This window comes from Herpailurus yagouaroundi, unplaced genomic scaffold, assembly GCF_014898765.1.
Source record: "Herpailurus yagouaroundi ecotype Mexico unplaced genomic scaffold, PumYag 246, whole genome shotgun sequence".
Classification (NCBI taxonomy): Eukaryota; Metazoa; Chordata; class Mammalia; order Carnivora; family Felidae; genus Herpailurus; species Herpailurus yagouaroundi.
In genome coordinates, this window is record NW_024412463.1 from 583,046 (window position 1) to 607,076 (window position 24,031).

The 24,031-nt window shown below is 45.9% G+C and overlaps 1 protein-coding gene across 2 annotated transcripts; it reads left to right on the forward strand.

Moving 5' to 3' along the window:
• The first annotated feature begins 4,516 nt into the window (after positions 1–4,516).
• On the forward strand, positions 4,517–23,129 carry DDX27 (DEAD-box helicase 27). Of its 2 annotated transcripts, none has more exons than XM_040459712.1 (21): positions 4,517–4,692; positions 6,654–6,800; positions 7,487–7,549; positions 7,804–7,969; positions 8,513–8,553; positions 8,680–8,766; positions 9,430–9,535; positions 11,001–11,174; positions 12,045–12,195; positions 14,715–14,814; positions 14,986–15,127; positions 16,001–16,154; positions 17,003–17,084; positions 17,184–17,361; positions 18,540–18,646; positions 18,865–18,967; positions 20,821–20,915; positions 21,010–21,133; positions 21,666–21,753; positions 22,766–22,840; positions 22,967–23,129. In XM_040459712.1, exons 1-21 carry the CDS (start codon positions 4,600–4,602, stop codon positions 22,983–22,985), a joined length of 2,295 nt encoding a protein of 764 aa, XP_040315646.1. In that variant the 5' UTR covers positions 4,517–4,599; the 3' UTR covers positions 22,986–23,129. The 2 variants fall into 2 exon arrangements, with proteins under 2 accessions (XP_040315646.1, XP_040315647.1); XM_040459713.1 differs by having other exon boundaries at positions 7,490–7,549.
• Positions 23,130–24,031: the final 902 nt, after the last annotated feature.

Below are 24,031 nucleotides of genomic sequence, written 5' to 3' on the forward strand. Positions count from 1 at the left end.
ATGAAATGGCAGTCAACATCACTAATCATCAGGGAAATGCAAATAAAAACCACAATGAGATATCACCTCACACCTCTTAGAATGACTTTAATCAAAAAGACAAGAAATAACAAACATTGGGGAGGGTGTGGAGAAAAGGGAACTCTCATGCACTGTTGGTGGGAATGTAAATTGGTGCAGCTGCTGTGGAAAACAGTGTGGAAGTTCCTCAAAAAATGAAAAGAACTACCATATGATTCAGCAATTCCACTTCTGGGTATTTATCCAAAGGAAATGAAAATGCTAACTTGAAAAGATATCTGTTCCCCCATATTCATAGCAGCATTGTTAACAATAGCCAACACACAGAATCAATCTAAGTGTCCACCAATGTATAAATGGATAAAAAAATGTGGTATAAAAGAAAACTTAAATAAAGAAAAGAAAATGTGGTGTATATACACAATGGAATATTATTCAGCCACATTAAAGGAAATTTTGCCATTTGCAACAACATGGATGGACCTTGAGGGCATTATGCTAAGTGAAATAAGTCATTGAAAGAAAATATCATATGATCTCACTTGTATGTGAAATCTGAAAAAAAAAACACCTTCCCCTCCTCTGCTCACGTGCTTGCATGCTGCTCGTCTGCTTGTGCACACTCTCATGCACTCTTTCTAAAATAAAAAAAAAATAATAATAAAAAATAAGCATCTGGTACCTTGCAGTTTATACAGGTGAGGATTTCAGAAATTGGTGCAGCTACAGGGTTGTGGCTCAGGGTCTCCCAGGAAGTTGTGGTCACAATATCAGCAGGGGCTACAGTCATGTGAAGGCCTGACCGGGGCTGGATGATCTATTTTCAGGATATCTTCCTCACAAGACAGAGGCCTCAGTTTCTTACCGGCTGTTAGCAGGAGGTCTCAATTACTCATTATGTGGGCCTTTGTATAGGCTGCTGGTGTCCTCAACTCACGGCAGCTAATTTCTCCCAGAGCAGGTATTTAAGAAATCACTAAGTATAGCCACTAAATTTTTTATAAACTTCAACATCGTCACCACATTCTGTTCTTTAGAAGAAAATCACTGAGTACAGCCTACACTCAAGAGAGGGGATTCAGCTCTCCCTCTTGAAGGTAGGAAATCAAAGAGTTTGTGAACGTATTTAAAGAGTAACATACCAGGTGTTAGCAACGTAAAAGGCAAGAAGGAACACTAAGTATTATGGAAGTAGTAATTGCAAGGAACAGCCATGAGCTGGGGGGACAAAGGGAAGAGGTTGGAAACACCAACACTAACAAGTTTCGAGAAGCGGGACCTTTGCAGCAGAGAAGCACTAAGCGGCCGGTGTCTCTGAACCCAGAGAAAGTTCTCACGGGGCTGGGATCCAAAGTCCCCGTGGAGGAGGCATCACGGCTCAGCTTTGCTGGTGCTCTGAGCGGGTACACTGAAACTGGTTTCTGTGAGTGTTAAAAAGAACAGTAAAAAACTGCAAACTAGAATCTACTGGAAACTGGAATGATCGGCCATTCTAGGGCGAAGAGGAGCTGTTGGAGTGACACTCGCAGGAACAGGAGGCAAATAGAGCAGGTCCTTTCTACCTCCTCCAGCCCTCGTCTCCCCCATGCGCCCCCTACTGGCGGATCCTAACAGGGAGGCTGATAGCAAAGTCCATGTACAGGTTCCCCCCGCTATTCGAAAGTAGAGCATTCCTACCGTAAGCTGAACTATCTTAAAGTGAAGGAGCAATTACTGTTAATTTATATGGATTTTTGTGAGTGGTCCAGAACCCCAAAAACAACCTCTTAGGCTTTTCTGATACTTTAGGACACATCTTGGTAACAGATGCACAAAATAAATTGAGATAAAAGTACGGATGCTCACAGACACATTTCAAAGCTATGGTGGTTTGGGATGCTTGGGTGGCTCAGTCAGCTGAGTGTCTGATTCTTGATTTAGGTTCAGGTTATGATCACAGGGACATGATCCCAGGGTCACAGGATAGAGCCCCATGTCCGGCTGTGTGCTAAGCATACTTAAGATGCTCTCTCTCCCTCTTGCCCCTCTCCTGTTTACATGCACATGCACGTGTGCTGGCTCTCTCTCTCGCTCTCAAAATTAAAAAAAAAAAAAAATCACAAAGCTATAGTGGTTTGATGCTAAGATGCCGAGTGTAGTTCCCAGGGAAGGGGCTTGGTGGGGCCACTCAGGCTGTGGCACTGCTTCAGTAACAGCAAAGCTATTTTTGCTTTTTGCCTTTGCTTTTTTTTTTTTTTTTTTTAAGCGAACATCCTCTTCTGCTTTCTTTCAGTCAGCACAGCACAGCACAGCATTAACACAGGTCTTTCATAAAAGCCAAGTGGTATAACGCAAACTTTTGGAAAGCATTCATTTAATAGCAATTGACATTAAGTGCTTCCAAAGGCCAAGTGCTGTTTTAAATCATGTAATCCAAAGCTCTTAAGAGGTGGGGTGCTTGGGTGGCTCAGTTGGGCAAGCGTCTGATTCTTGATTTCAGCTCCGCTCATGATCCCTAGGTTGTGGGATCAAGCCCAGAATCAGGGTCCATGCTGAGCATGGAGCCTGTCTGGGATGCTCTCTCTCTCTCCTTCTACCCATCTCTCCCACTGCTCTCTCTCTCTCTCTCTAAAATAAATTAAAAAAAAAATTTAACTCTTAAGAGGGAGGTGTTATTTGGGGCACCAAATAACAGTTGGTTGAGTGTCCGACTCTTGGTTTCTGCTCAGGTCATGATCACACAGTTCGTGAGTTTGAGCCCTGCAGTGGGTCCAGCACTGCTGGTGCAGAGCCTGCTTGCGATTCTCTCTTTCCTTTTCTTTCTGCCCCTTCCCCCAATTGCACTCTCTCTCTCTCTCTCTCTCAAAATAAATAAATAATAAAACTTAAAAAAAAAAAAGTAGGTGTTATTCTCTTGCCATTTTACAGATGAGAAAACTGATACACAGAGAAGATAACTTCCCAAAGTCACAGCTAATAAGAGGTGGAGCCAGGATTTGAACCTAGAGAGCTAGTGTCACAAGCTGTGAACTCAGTCACTCTGCTAACCTGCCTCGGTAACAAATGTTATCATCTTGCTAGGTGGTAGAATAAAATGTTGAGCAAAAACAGACCCACTCTTGGTCTTCGTGGAGCTGATAATCTAGTGGGAGAGATCAAAAATCAGCTCATTACAAATGAAAGTAAAGTTGAACTTGTGTCTGATGCTCCAAAGAATTGCACTGATCATGACAGTGCAATTAAAGAAGGAGGAGGAGGAGGAGGAGGAGGAGGAGGAGATTTGACCTACTTAAGGGTTGGTTGGGAGTGGGAATGGGGCTAGACCAAAGAAGGGCTTATAGGCACCAGAGGAGGACGTTTGTTTTATCCTAAAAAACAATGGAAGTCACTCAAGGATTTTCAGCAGAGCAGTGGGGATGGGAATGGTGAACCAGACTGGATGCAGGGAAGTTGGTTATGAGGTTACTATCCAGGTGAGATAATGGCGATGGTAGAGATGGGGAGAAGTAAAGGGAGCTGTAAGATGAATTAATACCGAGAGGATATGAAGATACGGGAGGTTGGAGAGAATATTGAAGGAGAGGGAGAAATCAAGTATGTAAGACTTCTTGAATGGTGTTGTCATCCATTGAACTGGAGAATGGGGGAAGGTCTCACTGGACCAGTATTTAGGCTAATACTGGTGGAATAAGATAGATATTGGAAATTGATTGGATATCAGATTCTAAAGGAGACAGAGGACTAAGTTTTCAAAGATATAACCTGAGGGGCACCTGGGTGGCTTAGTTGGTTAAACTCCAACTCTTGATTTCAGCTCAGGTCATGATCTCATGGTTCATGAATTAGAGCCCCATGTCAGGCTCTGTGTGGACACTGAGGAGCCTGCTTGGGATTCTCTCTCTCCCTCTCTCTGTCCCTCCCCAGCTGTGCACTCTCTCTAAATAAATAAAATAAAGTCATTTGAGGGGCGCCTGGGTGGCGCAGTCGGTTAAGCGTCCGACTTCAGCCAGGTCACGATCTCGCGGTCCGGGAGTTCGAGCCCCGCGTCGGGCTCTGGGCTGATGGCTCAGAGCCTGGAGCCTGTTTCCGATTCTGTGTCTCCCTCTCTCTCTGCCCCTCCCCCGCTAGCACTCTGTGTTAGCTATTCTTTTTAACTTTTTTTCTTTATGAAGATAAATGTTAATGTGGAAAAAAATCTAAGAGGAAAATAAAAACACATGAATTCTAGTAGGCAGTGGCATTCCCCGCTAAGAGTTCACTGTACATTCTTCCACAACTGTCCGTAAATACACACGCACAGAGTGGGCTAGGCCGGCGCACCACCTCGCACCGCGCACACTTGGTTCGCACCGCGAACCAAGCAAGACAAAGGACTTCACCGAAGCCCAGCCCCGTCTAGCCCGTCACCCAACACCCGTCACTCCAAGTTACCTTCCAGTTTGCCGCGTGCGCACTCCGCGATGGGGGAAGGGAGCGCCACGGGGCCTGCCCCCAAGCGGAAGTGAGGTCGGCACATGCGCAGTGGCGACGAGGAGGTCTTGGGCAAGTTAAGGGCCGGCCTGCGCGCGAGCTGGTTTACGGAAGTGGTGCTGCGGCAGCATGCTGGCAGAGTTGGGTTTAATCGGGACCATAGGCGAAGATGACGAGGTGCCGGTGGAGCCTGAGTCTGACTCCGCGGACGAGGAGGAGGAGGTATGAGCCTATCTGGGTTCGCGGCGCTGCGGCGCGCATTCATATTTCTGTCACTGCTTCCTTTCTCCCTGCTTCTTCAGGCCCCTGCCCTCAACTCCTCGGCGGCCTCCTGCCAGACCGGCAAGTGTCCCTGGAAGGGGGCCCCAAGATCTTCTTCAGTTTGCTCGCCACTAACTTTTCATCACCTCCGCTCCGGTGCCGGCAGCGTGCTGTGTCGTCTTGGTGAACTCAGTGTCCATCACTGACCTCATGTTGAATCCACGCCCTGCGTACTAGAGACCCAGGGGCGAGGCCAGGCCTAATTCCTGATCAGGGATTCGTTCATTAAGCCAGTATTTATTGAACACTTACGTGTGCTACACCTAGTGTTGAGCGTTCGGGACACAGCAGTGAACAAGATGGGCAAGGACACCATTCTCCTGAAGCTAATGTTGGGTGGGACGGTTACAGACTTTAAGCACTATGGCAGTTAAAAGAGGAATCGTGTCATGAAAAAGATGCTCATCCTTGAAAGATCCAACCTGGGTGTTTGCCCCATGGTGGCCTCATCTGCCTACAGACACCTCCACTTGAGTGACCCCGGGCCTCAACAAATTCAGCACCAAAGTTGAACTCTGGTCTCCCTCACCTTGCCAATCTGCTCCATCTCAAGCCAGAAACCTGGGTGTCAACCTTGACAGCTTCCTCCTCACCCCCCTCCAGTCTTTGCAGGCTAGCTCAAGAATCTCTCTTAAGCCTCTCCCCCTTTCTCCAACCATACTGCTCCCACCGTAGTCCATGCTACTGAGACCTTGTGCTTGGGGACCTAGCATCCTAACATATTTGATCTCCAGCTCTTTTCTTGCCACCTCTCTTGCACCCTCTTCCCCCAGGGTGTTCTCTGCTTACCAGCTAGAATCTTTTTATTTCTTGAATGTAAAACTATCATAAAATAAATGATGACGCCAAAGTTGATATATGAAGTGCTATACAGCTATCGATAGTTAAACTGAGTATCCAAGAAATGATATGCAATCATTACTACTAACAAAGTTTAGCGTGAGAGTTCTCATGAAATTATTTAACTCAAGTAAGGAAAAAAGTCAGCATAGCACTTTTTAGTTCTTGGAAGCCATAGTTCAGCCAGTCTTCCTCCCTTTCCAGTTTCCACATGTATGGGTTTTTTGTTATTGATTAAAAAAATTTTTTTTTTAATTTTAGAGAAAGCATGAGTGGGGGAGGGGGCAGAGGGAGAGAGAGAATCTTAAGAAGGCTCCATGCTTGGCACAGAGCCAGATGTAGGGCTTGATACAATGACCATGGGGTCATGACCTGAGCCAAAAGCAAGAGTCAGACGCTCAACTGACTGAGCCACTCAGGTGCCCCTTGTTACTGATTTCTAACTTAATTGAATTGCAGCAAGAGAAAATAATCTGTGTAATATTGATTCTTTGAAACTTTGAAGATTTCGGGGCGCCTGGGTGGCTCAGTCGGTTAAGCGGCCGACTTCGGCTCAGGTCATGATCTCACGGTCCGTGAGTTCAAGCCCCGCGTCGGGCTCTGTGCTGACAGCTCAGAGCCTGGAGCCTGTTTCAGACTCTGTGTCTCCCTCTCACTGGCCCTCCCCTGTTCATGCTCTGTCTCTCTCTGTCTCAAAAATAAATAAAAACGTTAAAAAAAAAATTAAAAAAAAAAAAAGAAACTTTGAAGATTTGCTTAAAAGCCTCCTATGTGATCAGTTTTTGTACTTATTCCATGTTTGTTCCGAATACACGTTCTATAATGGTGGGTGCAGTGTTCTCTACGTGTTCACTGGAAAGAAGCTTATTGTACTCTTCAGGTTTTCTACAGACACTTAATTTTTGTCTGCTTAACCTATCAGTTACTGAGAGAGCTGTGTTAAAATCTGCCACAATTGTAGATTCCTGTTCTATACTCTTTCATCTCAGTACCATAGTCACTCTGTTTCTCCCTCTTCCCAGGGGCCCATTGTACTGGGCAGAAAGCAGAAAGCCTTGCAGAAGAACCGTAGTGCCGATTTCAACCCCGACTTTGTTTTCACTGAGAAGGAGGGGGCATACGATGGCAGCTGGGCCATGGCTGATGTCATGAGCCAGCTCAAGAAGAAGGTGAGAACTGACAGAGATAGGCGGTTCCAGGCCTGGTAGAGTTGGACAGTAGGTTTCGGAGTCTAGCCTGGACCTCACTGCTTTTTGCCACTTGCTTACATTCAACAGACACTGGAACTCTTGGAAATAAACACGTGGGGTGGGGAGAAGCAGTCACAAATAACCCATAGTCTTGACTAAAACAAACGTGTAAAATATTGCAAAATAGGTGTATTACAGACTAGTTACAAACCATTGAATTGATCTACAGATGATCAGAATCTGTATCAGAAATATCTTATTTTTAATGTATCAGAAAGATCTTATTTCCTTCATTAGGAAAGGCATTCTCTAAAAACATACTGAAAAGGGGAAAAAAGTCACAAATAAATTCTGTCTGATTGGCATGGGGAAGGGTTTTTCTAAGTAGCATTCAGATACAAATGTGACCTCTCTTGGTAATTATATTGTTGTAAATAGTAAACACCTTCTAAAATATAGATGTTCTTGGTTCCAGGTCAGGATTTTTCACAGTTGACTATTTGTTATGTTTGTTGTTGTTCTTGTTGTGAATAATCTGCAGATTGATTAATCTGTCCAAGGACAGACAAGCCTTTTCTGTAGTAACATTTGAGACCCAACCCTCAGAGAAATCTTGCTTCGTCTCTTTCCCATATGTGTGTTTCTTTTTCGTCTATTTTTATCAGCAGAGGGCAGCTACTACATTAGATGAGAAGATTGAGAAAGTTCGCAAGAAAAGGAAAACAGAGGTGAGAAAGCAGAGCAGGTACTTCTGTGTGTAGTTAAGCCCTGAGCTTTACCCTCAACACAACCCCACCATTTTTCTTTAAGTATGAACTGGAGAATGTCTGGTGCAGACAGGCTTTTCTTTGTCTGTGGTTAATATTCCTTAAGAATCCACATAGAGTTCTGCCCAGGCTGGAGAGCATAAGATTGCTCTTCAGAGGTTCTGGATTTCCTGAAGTTTTGTAGTTGCCTTGCTTTATTAAAATATTTTTTCCAGGATAAAGAAGCCAAGTCTGGGAAGTCAGAGAAGGAGAAGGAAGCAAAGGAGGGCTCTGAACTGGAGGAGCAGGAAGACCTTGAAGGGAAGGATGAGGAAGGCCCAGAAGATGAAGACTCAGAGACTGATTACTCATCAGCTGATGAGAACATCCTCACCAAAGCAGGTGGATGCTACAGAGGCGATGTCAGAACGGGGGACAGGAAGTTGGAAAGGGTCTGCCTTTCCTCTGTAGGATTTCCTATGTTCTTCTACACAGTTCCATTTAAGATCTCCTTGTTAAACTCCTTCTAGCTTCTCTTTTTTCTTGGGATTTTGTTATGGTTGTCGTACTTTGCAGGCAGACTGTACCCTTTTCCCCATCCCCAGCCCCACACAGCTGCTGGCACCTCTAAGATTCAGACCTATTTGGGGTGATAGGTCCCCCACATCCCACTCAGATGGGCCCCGCCATGAAAAGGGTGCTCTGTAATTATTTCTTGCAGAAACGAGTGCTAAAATATGATAATACAGCACGGTGGTCTCTGGAACTTGCCCAGTTTGCTGCTTGGTGTCCTCACCTGTGAACCGAGGCTAATGACAGTAGCTCCCTCAGGCTGTTGGGTAGACTCAGTGAGGTGTCCACATAAAGCACTTAGGACCGCATCTAGCAGATTGTACATGCTCAGTAAGCACAAGCCCCGATTGTCAGCTCTGTTTTTCTCCACAGACACACTCAAAGTAAAGGAGCGGAAGAAGAAGAAAGGACAGGTGCGTATGAGCGTGGACAACAGTGTGCAGCTTATTTTTGCATCCTGACTGGATTTTTGAGGCCAGTTAGTTTTCTTAGGCCCATTTTGCTGAATTCTTGGTCCATCTTTTGATTTCCTGGTGTAGGAAGCAGGAGGATTTTTTGAAGATGCATCCCAGTATGATGAAAACCTCTCCTTCCAGGACATGAACCTTTCTCGCCCTCTGCTGAAGGTATTGGCTTCTTTTGGCAACCATGGGATTATTGCAGTCACCCTTGACTAGGCTCCTGGCCCTAAACTGGGCTCTTTGCCTCCCTGAATTCTGTTGTCCACACAACTGCCAAAGAACCCTCTTAAACAAAAAGTTCCCTTTTGGCTTGTAAGGCTCTGCCCCTTCTGGTCTCCTCTGATATGTCTCCTCACTCTTTGGCCTCCTCACTGGCCCTCAAGAAGGTTAGGTGTCTTCTTCTCAGGGTCTTGGCACTTCCTGCTCCCTCTGCCTGGAAGATTTTTTCAGTAATCTTGTTGGGGTACTCCTCACCTCTTTCAGGGTTCTACTCAGTGTCCTTTGCTCAGTGAGACATTCCCTGATCCTACTGTAAATTGTTCTCCTCCCAAACCCCCTTGTCTGCTGTAGTTTTCTCCATAGCATTTATCTCCATGTGGCATGTGTTTCTTTCTGGTCTTTTTTTCCTACCAGATTGTAAGATTGCCAAGGTGGGGTTTTTATTTCTTTGGTGTAGTGCTGTGTCCTCCATGCTTAGAACAGGCCTCCCACACAGTAGGCACTTGATAAATGCGGAATGAATGGGAGGGATTGAAGCAGTCACCACCTGCTTGTTTCATGTTGGGACTCCTCCTCCCCCTCCTGTGTGACCCTGTCTTTTCTGTTCAGGCCATTACAGCCATGGGCTTCAAGCAGCCCACCCCAATTCAGAAGGCATGCATACCTGTGGGTCTGTTGGGGAAGGATATCTGTGCCTGTGCAGCCACTGGGACAGGTAAGAGGAAGAGGCAGAAGGAGGGTGTTCAACCTGCAGCAAGGGTCTATGTTGGTTACCCAAGGGCCACCTTTGCTAAATATGCAAACATAGGGGCACCTGGGTGGCTCAGTCGGTTGAACGTCCAACTTCAGCTCAGGTCATGATCTCATGGTTCATGAGTTCGAGCCCCGTGTTGGGCTCACTGCTGTCAGCAAGGAGCCCGCTTTGGATCCTCTGTTCCCCTCTCTCTGCCCCTTCTCTCTCTCTCTCTGCCCCTCCTCTGCTCACATTCTCTCTCTCAAAAATGACTAAATATTAAAAAAATATATATAAATATAAATGGTAATGCAGTAACACTGTATATTCTGTTTATTTCCTTTAAAAAAAAAAACCCTCAACATTATATTTTCTTATTTTTAAAAAATGTGTATTTATTTATTTTGAGAGTGAGAGCAGGGGAGGGATAGAGAGAGACAGGGAGAGAAAGAATCCCAAGCAGGCTCCACTCTGTGAGAGCCCAATGCGTGTCTCGACCCCAGGAACTGCAAGATCATGACCTGAGCCAAGATCAAGAGTCTGGCGCTTAATTGACTGAGCCACTCAGGCGCTCCTACATTTTCTTATTTTTTAAAATGCTCTTCATTTTTAAAAAATGGTTGCATAGTATTCTATTACGTAACTATTTTTACTCTGCAATTAACTGCACTAATATACAAGGTTGTGATGAACACTCCTTTCATAAAATCTTCACTCCTGTGACTGGGGCTTATGTGTAAATAACATGACCTTCACCAGACTCCCCTGAAATCTGTGACCTGTGAATATCCTATTAGGGTATCTTTGTGACCATGACTTCTTGTCGCTGCTCTAATGGGAGTAAGGATTTTATAAAACATGTTCATCATGGTGTTTCATATCAGTACAGTTAATTATAGAGTAGAAATAGTCATGTGATAGAATATTATGCAAGCATTAAAATAAACGTATTTAAAGAAACAGGAAATACATTTTTTTTTTTTTTTTTTTTAAGTAATCTCTACCCCCAACATGAGTCTCTTAGCTCATGATCCTGAGATCAAGGGCTGCATGTTCTGCCAACTGAGCCAGCCAGGCACCGTTAACAAGGTGCTTTTTTTAAACGGGGATTACTGAACAGAATATATAGTGTTATTGCATTAAATTTGTCTTTTTATATTTCTGTCCATCCAGAAGAATATTGGTAATATAGATACCATTATGTTGGTGCTTTATCTCTGGTTGGCTGAATTGGGGGTGATTTTTATTATTTTCATATTTGTTTTTGTACTTCTCAGATTGTTTACATGGATGCTGTGGTTTAAAACCAGAAAAAAAGCTTTATGAAAAAAAAATTTGCTTCATTTCCTCCTGAACAGATACGTAGGTTTTCTGGGCTCAGGTGAATACCTGAATCTGGAAGGGACTGAAGCTCCCCTCACTGCTTTGCTGCTACCTTTTCCCGCAGGTAAAACTGCTGCTTTTGCCCTACCTGTCTTGGAGCGTCTGATCTACAAACCCCGCCAGGCTCCTGTCACCCGCGTGCTCGTGCTGGTTCCCACCCGAGAACTGGGCATCCAGGTGCACTCTGTAACCAAGCAGCTGGCTCAGTTCTGCAACATTACCACCTGCCTGGCTGTGGGTGAGTGTCTGGCTGTCCCTGAGAGACTGTGACGTGGTGGCGGGTGGGAAAGCCTTCCTACAATTAAACCCACTGAAAAAGCAGACGAGGTGTTGTCAAAGTAGATAGTGGGGGGAGGGGGGAGGGGTGAGGGCTTAACTGAGACTTAACCAGCCTTAAAAAATGAAACTTCCAAGATTTGGGGCAAAAAAATTTTCTTGGTACTAAACCAATTTAGGATGTAATTTTTGGTTTGTATGAATAAAGAATCAAATATTTGGAGCAGAATATTTCTGATGATGTTATGTGATAACTGTTCTCTAACAGTTCCCTTCCCTGTGCAGGGGGAAGTCAGAGGTAATGTAGAAAGCATTAGTTTTCACAGCAGCTGCTTCTGTCAGTCCTTGTGTGTTTGAATCCACCTATTCTGAAGTGTCTTCCTGTCATCATCTTTTTTCACACTTAGCACGATTGTAATGTAATGATCTGCCTCTCCCAGTGTCTTTTAAATCCACACGAGCAGGGGGGCGCCTGGGTGGCGCAGTCGGTTGGGCGTCCGACTTCAGCCAGGTCACGATCTCGCGGTCCGGGAGTTCGAGCCCCGCGTCAGGCTCTGGGCTGATGGCTCGGAGCCTGGAGCCTGTTTCTGATTCTGTGTCTCCCTCTCTCTCTGCCCCTCCCCCGTTCATGCTCTGTCTCTCTCTGTCCCAAAAATAAATAAACGTTGAAAAAATAAAAAAAAATAAATCCACACAAGCAGGGCCTTTGCCAGTCTTCTCCTCTGCTCTTTCCCCTGCATCTGGGATGAGACATGGCAGGTGGCAGGGCCCAGTCAATACCGATGAACCACTGACCGAATTGACCACCTGTGGGGGGGGCTCTTCTCTGCAGGGGGCCTGGATGTGAAGTCTCAGGAAGCAGCTCTTAGGGCAGCGCCTGACATCCTCATCGCCACCCCAGGCCGGCTCATCGATCACCTCCACAACTGCCCTTCCTTCCACCTGAGCAATATCGAGGTGCTCATCCTGGATGAGGCTGACAGGTATACCTGGAATGGTGAGGCCCCAGGTGCTCTGAGGTCCTGTGGCCACCACATTATTCTGCATGGATCTTGCCATAGCCATGTGTGCGATGCCAGTTTAGCTGCTCACATTTGGACCTCTTCCTCATTAGCCTGGATTATTTTGCTTTTTTTCTCTATAATGTGACGGTGAAGAGGGAGGATAGATCAGATTCTGGCTTTGCCACTTCCTGAGATTTGGAAATATAAGTGAGGGATAAGAATAAATACCCACCAAGGGGCGCCTGGGTGCCTCAGTCAGTTGAGCGTCCGACTTCAGCTCAGGTCAAGGTCTCGCGGTTCGTGGGTTTGAGAACCTCGTGGGGCTCTGTGCTGACAGCTCAGAGCCTGGAGTTTGCTTTGGATTCTGTGTTTCCTCTCTGCCCCTCCCCTGCTCATGCTGTTTCTCTCTCTTTCTCTCTCAAGAATAAATAAAAACATTAAAAAAAAATTTTAAGAATAATACCCTCCTCATGGTGTTGAGGATTCAAGGAGTAATATAGGTGAAGTGGCAGGTGCATGGTGAGGATTCAACAGTCTGTTACTGAGATAGGGGACCCCCTCCCTCCCTCCCTCCTTTCTCTCTCTCTCTCTTTCTCTCTCTCCCCCTCTCTCCCTCCCTCCCTTTCTCTCATATGGCTCCCATCTGCTTACCTCTTTCCTTCATGACCAAACAGAATGAACCTCAACGAACCGGACTAATGATTGAGGTGGAGGCAGGGGAATGAGGCACCTGTTCAGGTTTCCTCTCCAGTTGAAGCATCTCCAAACTAAACAGGTCCTGAACTGAACTTCTGACGCCATATGCCCCTTCCTCTCTCTTCCCATCCCAGTGCTTGGCAGCCCTGTCTTCCAGTTGTTCTGGGAAGAATTCTTCGCATCATCTGTGTCCTCATCGTCCACCCACAAAGCAGCCATTGGGAAGTCCTGTCAGCCCATGAAGGGGCTTCTGCACTTGCTGTCCTCTCAGCTTGGACTGAACCTTTAGTTTCTCAGGTTTCTGTTCCAGCTGTTACTTACTGGAAGAGCCTTTGCTGGCCCCTCTAACACTTCTGTCTTCCATTCTCTGAGGCGTTACACCTTTCCTACCTCCTACATTGTCACCCGAATGGTTCCGTGGTGGTTGTGTCCCTCCTCTCCCCTGGAACATATTTGTGAAGAGCTTATTGCTCTACGTCCAGGATTGTGTCTGGTATCTAGCAGATGCTTGGTAAGTGTTTATTGAATAATGGATTAAATCCCCTGAGCAAATGAACCATTCTTGAGTCCTGAGGGAGGTAAAGGAGATCTTTCTAAGCAAAGGGAACATGATCTGATTTAGGTTTTGAAGGGGAAGGGAACTGTATTAAAAAGTGTTAATGTCTAGAGGCGCCTGGGTGGCTCAGTCAGTTAAAACGTCTGAGTCTTGATTTTGGCTCAGGTCTTGATCTTGCAGTTTATGAGTTTGAGCCCTGCGGTAGGCTCTGTGCTGACAGTGCAGTGCCTGCTTGGGATTCTCTCTCTCTCTCTCTCTATCTCTCTCTCTCTCTCCCCCCTCCCTCCCCCCCTTCCCCCGCCCTCCCCTGCTCTCGTGCGTGCACGCACTCTGTGTCTCTCTCTCAAAATAAATAAATGTTAAAAAAGTTTTTTTAAATGTTAATGTCCCAGAAGACCAAGAAAGGCTGTGGAAGGGTCTTATTAAGGCAACCAAGGACCATGACAGCTAAATGTGGTACCTGATCCTTGACTGGAGCCTGAGCTGGAGGGAGAAACACTGTAGAGGATTTGGTCAATTGAACAAATTGGAGTTAATGTAATCCTATACTGATTAATATTATCTACAAGAAGAAAAAGGTTCCTTTACAGTGAAGAGAACTGGCAGGTCCCACCTTAATCATGTGATCAAACTCATGTCAGTGACTGTCTGTCTCCAGATGGAGAGGGAGGTGCACAGCCACATCCCTGCACGTTCTCGCAGTGATGAGTTATTGAATCAGGTCACTGGGAAATAATCAGACAAAGACAGAATGTGAAAAAGCTTGAGGAGACTTTTCTGGATGAAGGGAGACCAAAGAAACATGACAGCCAATGCAGTGTAGGAACTTTGGTTCCTGAACTGAAAACATAAAAAGACAGCTATAAAATGACATTTTGGAGATAGTTAGGGATATTTCAATATGGACTGTAGTTTAGACACTACTCAAACACTTCAACGTTTTGGGTGTGATAACGACATTATGATTATGTAGGAGAAGGTCCTTAGGGATTGTGCACTGAGATAGTTAGGGTCAAGGTGTGGTGATGTCTGCAACTTATAAATAGCTCTGCAAAAAAAAATATATATATATATATAAAAACAAACGTGGCCAGATGATAGTTCTTAGTGAATCTTGGTGAACGGCTAAACCAACAGTACTAATTCATAAGTCAATAAATGAGCCTGCAACGTAACCAGTTACAACATCACTGCAACAGATGCAAGCTCAGTCCATTTCTCTTGATTCCTTCTCCCTGCGTATCAGGATGCTGGACGAGTACTTTGAGGAACAGATGAAGGAGATCATCCGGATGTGTTCCCACCACCGCCAGACGATGCTTTTCTCAGCCACTATGACAGACGAGGTGGGCCTCAGGAATTCTGCTTGGTGGGGTGAACGGAGGGGTGCAGAGGACCCTGCCTGGGCTGCAGCGGGGGGCCTGGGGCAAACATGGCTTGCCTCCACTGCCTCCTCCTCTCCCCACCTCCCTGCCTCCTGGCAGGCCAGTGAGCATTCCTGTCTTTGTGCTGGGTAGGTAAAAGATCTGGCTTCTGTCTCCTTGAAGAATCCCGTCCGAATATTTGTGAACAGCAACACGGATGTGGCCCCCTTCCTGAGGCAGGAGTTTGTCCGGATCCGGCCGAATCGGGAAGGGGACCGGGAAGCCATCGTGGCAGGTGAAAGCCCAGGGTGCCAGATTCCCTTGGCCTTGTGGGTGGCACACTCTAGCGGTGGGGTGTTTCCTGACACCTCCTCTCTCAGGATCCCCTGACCTGTTGCATGGTACTTGTTTATTTATTTGCTCTGCCACATGGGCCACAGGTCCTTCCTCCCCTTTTTCTGTCACCTCACCTCTTTCCTGCTGTCCAGTCCTCTTTCGGCCCTGCTGAATACATAGCTATTCCCCCACCACCACCCCTCTGGCCCTTGGTTCAAGCTACTGCCTCTCTTGTCTTAATTGTTGGCAGTGGCCTTGTACTTGGCTCCTACTCCCACTCTTGTTCCTTGGTAACCCTTTCTCCACACTGCTGATCATTTAAAGTGATTATTTACTAGTGAACATTTGCTCATGTTACCTCCCTATTTACAACCCTCTGGTGTCTCCCCATCGCACTTAGACCACAATCTACACTCCCTAGCAAGTCCCGTATGGCCCTCTGGGACCTGGCCCCTGCCTGCCTGGAGTCCTCAGTCTTGGTGCCTTTGCTCATGATGCCCAGCCATGCTCTCCTGCTTTCGTTGAAACCAAGTTTGTCTTGCCTCGGGGCCTTTACATTTGCTCTTTCCTCTGCCTGAAATCTTCCCCCAAATCTTGTACTTTGTCATTCAGCCTAGTATCACCTCTTTAGAGAGGCCAGCCCTAAAGCTGCCTCCCTGTCTTGCTTTCACTGTCCCACAGCATTTATCACACTTGGGAATTGGCTTCTTTTCTCTGCCCTGGAACGTGAGCCTGTCTTCTCCAGTGCCAGGCACAGCAGCCACTTCATAGGTGAGGGAGTGGGGAGTATGTATTGGAGGTGGCTTCCAGCTCACTCTTCTCTCCTCTCCAGCTCTGTTGACAAGAACCTTCACTGACCACGTGATGCTGTTCACCCAGACCAAGAAGCAGGCCCACCGCATGCACATCCTTCTGGGGCTCATGGGGCTGCAGGTGGGCGAGCTCCATGGCAACCTGTCACAGACACAGCGGCTGGAGGCCCTCCGGTAAACTTCGGGGGCCTGAGGCTCCCCTCCATCCTTCAGAGAGGGCTCTCATTTGAAAGGGGGGAAATCCCACACAGAGGTTACGTTAGAGCAGTAGCATGGAATGCAGATAGCACGACTCCCTACTTCAAAGATTTTAGTCTCACTGCTGTAAGGTTGTCTCAGACACATTCAGAACTCATTGTAGTCCCGCAGATGACACCCGTGCCCTAGGATAGAGTGTGGGAACTGCTCAGGGGGCCACAGCAGGAAATTCTGATTTGGGAGGACATAGCATGTGTCTTGTTCTTTATAGGTTTTCCAGAGCAGTGGGCATACCTGGGTCTGATAGAATGAGATTTGGAATCAAAGCCAGCCACCATTTCCTCATCATTTACTTTGCTGTGCCCTTGCCCTTTGTTTTTCCATGTGTTTTCTTGTTTAATTCTCATAGAATGGAGTCATGCTGGTAAGCAGGGAGAAACCTTTAGAATTCTCCACCTATCCCCATAGATCATACGCAGCTGAAAGTTATTTTTATAAAGAAAGGCTGTTTTGAACGCGGAAGACATTTGCATCTGCTACTTCCTATAATCTAGCTCTGTGGTTCCTGACTTTCGTATTTGTAGAGTTGGGGCTTAAGGTGGTATAAACAAAACTACATTTGTTCTGTGTTACAGGATGTTTAAGGTGTTGTGTGAAGTATTAGATGGTCTGACGTTTAGGATCTTGTCCAGATGGTCACTCTGACCATCTATACTCTGCTGCTTGACTCCAAAGGGATTGGTGTTCTCTCTGCTGGCTCAGGCTCCTGCAAGCGTTTTTGGGCTTAAGTATCCAAGTGAACATCTGTTTGTGGCTATTTCCAGGCGCTTTAAGGACGAACAGATTGACATCCTTGTGGCCACAGATGTGGCAGCCCGTGGACTTGACATCGAGGGGGTCAAAACGGTGAGCAGCTCGTATCTTCCTTGAACTTTTGGTGGGAGTCTTTGTGCCTCCTTGTGTCTCCTTTCCCTCCAACTCCCAGGTCTGACTTTGACCTTCCAGGTAATCAACTTCACGATGCCCAACACCATCAAGCATTATGTCCACCGAGTGGGGCGAACGGCGCGGGCTGGCAGGGCTGGGCGCTCGGTGTCTCTGGTGGGAGAAGAGGAGCGGAAGATGCTGAAGGAGATTGTAAAAGCCGCCAAAGCCCCTGTGAAGGCCCGGATACTTCCCCAGGGTGAGCAGGCACCACTGCAGCAGCTCAGGGTGGTTGGGGTGGGCAGGGCAGGGTCCTAGATCGGACTCTGTGGGACAGAGCTGGGGGTAGAGGGTAATAGGTGAGAGCAGGTGCCTTGCGGTCAGGAGTCAGGTTTGAATCCCAGTCCTGCCCCTTCCTTGCTGACTGATCCTGGGCCGGTCTCACCTTGCCTCTCTGGGCTTTGGTCTCTCTCTATGTGAAAGGGAATAATGACAGACTTGTGCCCTGAGTGCCCCACTGTTAGGTTATTTTCCATCTTTTGGGAAGAGAAGGCTTCATTTTGGGGTAAAATCCCTACTAATCACCCTCATTCCTTTCACAGGGGGGCAGAGGGCAGCACTTCTATGTTTTAGATATCTTTCATGCTTTTCCTTCTCCTCTGTAGGGGTCATATAAAGCACATCCTTTCTAAAAATTGTTTTTTAAAGTTATAAAAATAATATATATTCAGTATTAGAAAACAGTAAGTGGAAGAGCTCACCGTTAGCATTTGGGCCACATCCTTTGAGACCTTTATTCCATTCATGATGTCTTTTTCCTCTCGTTTTCATTTTCACGTCATTCATTCTGTCAGCTAACAGTTCCTGGGACTACCAAGTGCCTCGTGCTGTTTATTCTAGGTATCAGGGATATAGCAGAAAGCAAAACAGCTGAGACTCTGGTGGAAAAAAGACAATAAATCATAGATGTGATCTAGCATGACAGGAGGAGAGATGCTACTTTCGAAAGCTGTTTAGGAAAGGCCTCTGAACAGATGGCATTTGAGCTGAGTCCTGAATCAGGAGAACGAGGCAGCCGTGAGTGTTCTGGAGACTGTGTGCCCAGCAGAGGAAAACAGGGCAAAGCCTCTGAGGCAGCAGACTTGGTGTGCAAATTAAAGTGAAGGAAGAGCCAGAGGGCCCAGGGCACAGTGAGCAAGGTGGAGATAGGTGCTCAGAGAGGTAGGTAGGGGCCACGCTTAGGAGTTTGGATTATTCCAAGAGCAACAGGCTCTTTGGGGGGGGGGGGGGGCGGGGGCGGGGGGTGTTGTTAAGCAGAGAAATAACATGTAAAAAATCCCCATTTTCTATCGTCACTAAATACACATTTATATTGTTTTCATCAGTTACACAGTACTTATCCTCAGCTAAAAAATTGTTTGGTTCCCTTCCCTTGAGATGTCATCCTCAAGTTCCGGGACAAGATTGAGAAAATGGAGAAGGACGTGTATGCGGTTCTGCAGCTCGAGGCTGAGGAGAAAGAGTTGCAGCAGTCGGAAGTCCAGGTGTGGCCGCGTAGAGGGCTGTGGCCCGCAGTACAGTGCAGAAAGCCGACCACAGAGCAGAGCCCGCAGCCCCTGCCGGCTCTGCCCTTCCGAAATGCTGTGTCTGCCAAACGTCATCGGAGCCCCAGACATTTGCAGGCAGCGGCTTCTTGCAGCTGCCATGTTACGTATCCTCAGATGTAGGTTTCACGGCAGCCACCTTTTTGCTGTTTCCACAGATCAACACAGCAAAACGGCTCCTGGAGAAGGGGAAAGAGGTGCTGAACCACGAGCCTGAGAGGAGTTGGTTCCAGACCAAGGAAGAGAGAAAGAAGGAAAAAAGTATGTTGGAGAGGTCTCTCAAAAAGCTAACCACAGAATTATCCTGGAACCCAGCAATGCTATTGCTAGGTCTATTCCCAAAAGAACTGAGAATAGGGACTCAAATGGATACTTCTATGCCAGTATCCATTAAAGCATGATTCACAATAGCCAAGGGTTAGAAACAACCTGTGTCTGTCAGCAGATGAACAGATACACAAAACGACAGTACGTGGTACAACCTGATACGTGCTGCAAGGGCGCTGATACGTGCTGCAAGGGTGAACCTTGAATACATGCCAAGTGAAATGATCCATACGCAGAAGGACAGATATCTGTGATTCTGCTTATATGAGGTACCTAGAGAGGCAAATCCATAAATGCAGAAAGTAGAATAGAGATTACCAGGGGTTGTGGGGAGGGAGTTGTTATTAATGGTTACGGAGCTTTTATTTGGGATGATGAAAGAGTTACAGAAACATCACGGTGATGGTTGTGCAACACTGTGAATGTAATTAGTGCTACTGAATTGTAGATGTAGAATGCATAAAAGGGCAAATTTTGTGTTCTGTCCTTTTTGCCACAATTTAAAAAAAGTAGGTTGGGAAGATATTTATATGTATTCCCTACACTCCCTCCCTTTTTATCACACAAATGAATTCAGATTTTTCTACACCTAGTTTCTTTTCTTTTTCGTTTCTTTCTTTTCTTTCTTTCATTTTATTTATTTTGACAAGAGAGAGAGAGTGGGGGAGGGGCAGAGAGAAAGGGAGAAAAAGAGCCCAAGCAGGCTGTGTGCTGTCAGCACAGAGCATGACACGGGGCTCAAACCCACGAACTATGAAATCATGACCTGAGCGGAAACCAAGGGTCAGAACACTTAACCAACTGACACTTAACCACCCAGGTGCCCCATATGCCTTGCTTTTTCCACATAATTTTGTAGCTTGCATTTTATACAGGTACGTACCTAGTTAACTTTTTTTTTTAATGGGTGCACGGTGTTCCATCATGTGGGTAGATTATAATTTATTTAATTAGTTTACTGTTGAGGGACACTGAGGTTGTTTATAATTTCTTGCTGTTGTAAACATGTAGTGAATAACTGTACAAATGCCCTTTCACAATTAAGCAAGTATATTTGATTTGCAGGATAAATCCCTGAAAGTGAAACTGTAGGTCAGAGGGTGTGTGTATTTATTATTTTGTTAGGGATTGCAAACTTACCCTGCTAAGAGGTTGTATCCGCAGTTTAAGAAATACCACCTGTATTTGATGGGACAAAAAATTAGAGTGTGTGTACGTTAAGTTTCTGTGTTAAAAATAGTTATATTGTGGAAAGGTCTGGGACTGTAAGTGAACCAAATCATCTTTCATAACAGGAGGTAGATAATGTCTCAAATGGGTTGAGGAATAGTGCAATAAGCATGTGATTTAGTGAGATTACCACTTGGTGGAGGTAACCACCAGGAAAGGACATGATTTGCTGCTTCTCATTTTTTTTTTTTTGCTGCTGCTTTTTGAACTCTTACATACCAATTTAAAATACATGCACGTCTTTAAAAAAAGATACAAAAGGGGCGCCTGGGTGGCTCAGTCGGTTGAGCGTCCGACTTCAGCTCAGGTCATGATCTCACGGTCCATGAGTTCGAGCCCTGCATCGGGCTCTGTGCTGACAGCTCAGAGCCTGGAGCCTGTTTCAGATTCTGTGTCTCCCTCTCTCTCTGACCCTCCCCAGTTCATGTTCTGTCTCTCTCTGTCTCAAAAATAAATAAACGTTAAGAGGAAAAAAAAAAAAAAGTAAATGGCTTTAAAAAAAAAAAAAAAAAGATACAAAAGAGTACCGGAAATCTCATGTTGTCTCCTCATCCTAGTTGCCAAGGCTCTGCAGGAGTTTGACTTGGCCTTACGAGGAAAGAAGAAGAGGAAGAAGTTTATGAAGGATGCCAAGAAAAAGGGGGAGATGACAGTGAGTGGCTTTCCCTTCGGAGTTGAGTCCCGGCCCAGTGGCATGTGTCAGGGCTTCCTAGTCTGTTCCATACTCACATCATCCTTCTTTCTAGGCAGAAGAAAGGTCCCAGTTTGAAATCCTTAAGGCGCAGATGTTTGCTGAGCGGCTGGCCAAGAGGAATCGCAGAGCCAAGAGGGCCCGAGCAATGCCGGAAGAGGAGCCAGCAAGAGTCCCCGGTAGGCAGATGGGACTGCCTGGAAGGAGGCTTCTCCCTGAAACTTGTACTTGTGGTCAGGGAGAAAATTGGAGGGATGATAAGAGCCTGTAGTTTTTGAGTAATGAGTGTGCACCAGTGTGTACAGCTGTCCAGTTTTGGGTTCCCAAGTGGAGAAGTGACCCCATGATTAGTGGGGACAGCTAGGATTTAAACCCAGGCATTTCTGACTCTGGAGCCTATGTCCTTACAAACTGCTACTTGGAGGAGTGGGTCAGGGTAGAAAGAAGTGAAGTCAGTCTTTCAGCCCATTTCACATTTCAGTGGTTTTTACTTTGGGATTCTGCAGTCGTCCTTTGGAGTGGTTCTTCAGATGTGGCACTTCTGAATTCCTCATCTTTTTTGCTGGGACCTAATTGATGTCTTATTTCCATGTCAGTAAATCACCAGACCAGAGCATTCACTGAATTTGGAACCATTACCCTGAGCTTAAGGATTGGATTTGGGAGCTTAGGCCAAAGAGGACATATGTAATCTGTTCTTTCTCTGCACAGCCAAGAAACAAAAGCAGCTGAAGAAATCTGTATTTGATGAAGAACTTACTAACACAAGCAAGAAGGCCTTGAAACAGTATCGAGCCGGGTAGAGTTTTAAGTCATCATGGGGTTCTTCACATTATGATTAAAGCTATACACCTTCTTCCTCCTTCTGTGCTCCCCAATTCCCATATACCTGTATAGCTTTATAATACTTAATTTTAAGGGCTCTTGTCTGACACCTTCCCCCCTCCACAGCCCATCTCTGGATCCCAGAGTGAGAATAGGAGGAAAGAATTAAGGCCCTCCTACCTTGGAGGAGAAACAGCACATTTCTGGTTCAGAAATAGAATAGCAGAGGATCCCTTTTTACTCATAGGAATGTGTTATACACACCCCACCCCAGGATGGGGATAGATTAAGCTTCCCAAGTAGTTTATTTTTGTAAAACTAAAAAAAAAAAAATTTTTTTTAAGTTTATTTTGAGGGAGAGAGAGCAAGCGAGCAAGGGAGGGGCAGAAAGAGAGAGGGAGAATCCCAAGCAGGCTCTGCGCTGTCAGCGCGAAGCCTGATCTGGGGCTCAAACTCGTGAACCATGAGATCATGACCTGAGCCCAAACCAAGAGTTGGACGCTTAACTGACTGAGCCAAGCCAGTGCTCCAGTTTTGTTTTGTTTTTTCAATGTTTTAGTTTTTAAAAATGTTTAATTTTTGAGAGAGAGACAGAGTGCTGAGTGTGAGCAGGGGAGGGGCAGAGAGAGGGGGAGACACAGAATCCAAAACAGCTCCAGGCTCTGAGCTGTCAGCACAGAGCCCGACGTGAGGCTCGAACCCACAAACTGTGAGATCATGACCTCAGCTGAAGTCAGAGGCTTAACCAATTGAGCCACCCAGGTGCCCCAATTAGTTTTATATGCATGAGAAGGGAGTCTTTTTTTTTGGAGCTGGGCCCTAAATTCCACAGTCCCATATTTAATCAGGGGAAAACACTACGTGTAGAACCTCAGGCCCTGAAAATGATGCATTAATGATGCCTCATGTGGGAGCAGGCGGCAGGGGTTTTGGGACATCTGTCTTTCCAGCAGCCATTTCAGCATCTTACCTTCTTGAATCCACAGCCCCTCCTTTGAAGAAAGGAAACAGTTGGGCTTGCACCACCAAAGACGAGGAGGAAACTTTAAATCTAAATCCAGGTAATATTTGCAGTTTTGGAGGGCCAGAGGTTATGACTAGGATTGAAGAACAAACCTTTCATGGGAAAGCTCCACCTTGTTTCTGTCTTTGGGAGCTAGTCTTCACTCTGCTGATTTTCTTTGTAGGTACAAGAGGAGGAAGTAGCTGTGGTGGCCTGGAGTTCGTGGGGCAGCCCTTAGATCCCTTCCTTATGGGAAGTCATCCTGGCTTGGTCTCTTTTCTCCATTTGTAAAAAAAACTTTAAAAAATTTAGTGTGTCATTTGTACATTAAAAAAGAAAAAAAGGTTGGGAGTGGTGGTGATATGTAGAGCTATTTCCTAAGCATCCTTGTGAGTCAGCCAAGGCTCACTTCTTACTGATTAACTTTCACACAAAGATACCAGATGGGGGAGTACCTGGTTGGCTCAGCTGAGGGAGCATGTGACTCTTGATCTCGGGGTTGGGAGTTTGAGCCCTATGTTGGGTATAGAGATTAAATAAAACTTAAAAAAAAAATTACAAGTTAACACACACACACACACCCCAAACAGAGGAAGTATATTTTGGGAGAGAATAAACCGATCTGAATTGTAGATTTTATTCCTGTCTCTTCCCTCAATATAGTCTACCCCATATACTTCCTATGCATCTTATATGCTTATAGAGGAGTGGCTGTGGAGGATGTTCTTGCTAGAAGTTCTCTTGATGTGTCCTAAGACCTAAAAGCTATCATTTAGTGACCATCTGCCATGTACCAGACGTTCTGTGTACAGTGCACGGTCTCCTTAAATTCACTACACCCTGTGAGCGAGGTAGTTAGCCCCATTTTGCAGATAAAGAAGCCAAGGGAGTAACTTTCCAGAGTTACACTGTTGGGCATTCAGGTTTTTGAAACCAGGGTCTACCTGAACCCATACCCTGACAGACTGTGCTGTGGAAGTGCTACTGGAGAGATGGAAGCTCAAAGGGACCGAAGGGATGAGTTAGCTCTTTGTTGCAAAAACCAGCTTTTACCCTGTAGAACAGAGGTTCTCATCCTTTCTCAATCATAGGTTCCTTTGATAATGAGAGTGAAGGGATCCCCCTTAACAAAATTGTATGTTTGTACTCTGTCCTATATAATTTCAAGGAGTATACACCTCCCCACCACCAGCTCAAAAATTTTAATAGTTACCAGTAGCACAAACCCTTGAGATTAAAAGTGTGTTCG

Excerpts from the sequence above, each read along its gene's own strand:
- DDX27 (XM_040459712.1), top strand. The coding sequence starts at position 4,600 with ATGCTGGCAGAGTTGGGTTTAATCGGGACCATAGGCGAAGATGACGAG. Across the intron at positions 21,134-21,665 it reads GGAGCCAGCAAGAGTCCCCG|CCAAGAAACAAAAGCAGCTG; the intron begins GTAGGCAGATGG and ends TTCTCTGCACAG. Across the intron at positions 21,754-22,765 it reads TTGAAACAGTATCGAGCCGG|CCCCTCCTTTGAAGAAAGGA; the intron begins GTAGAGTTTTAA and ends TTGAATCCACAG.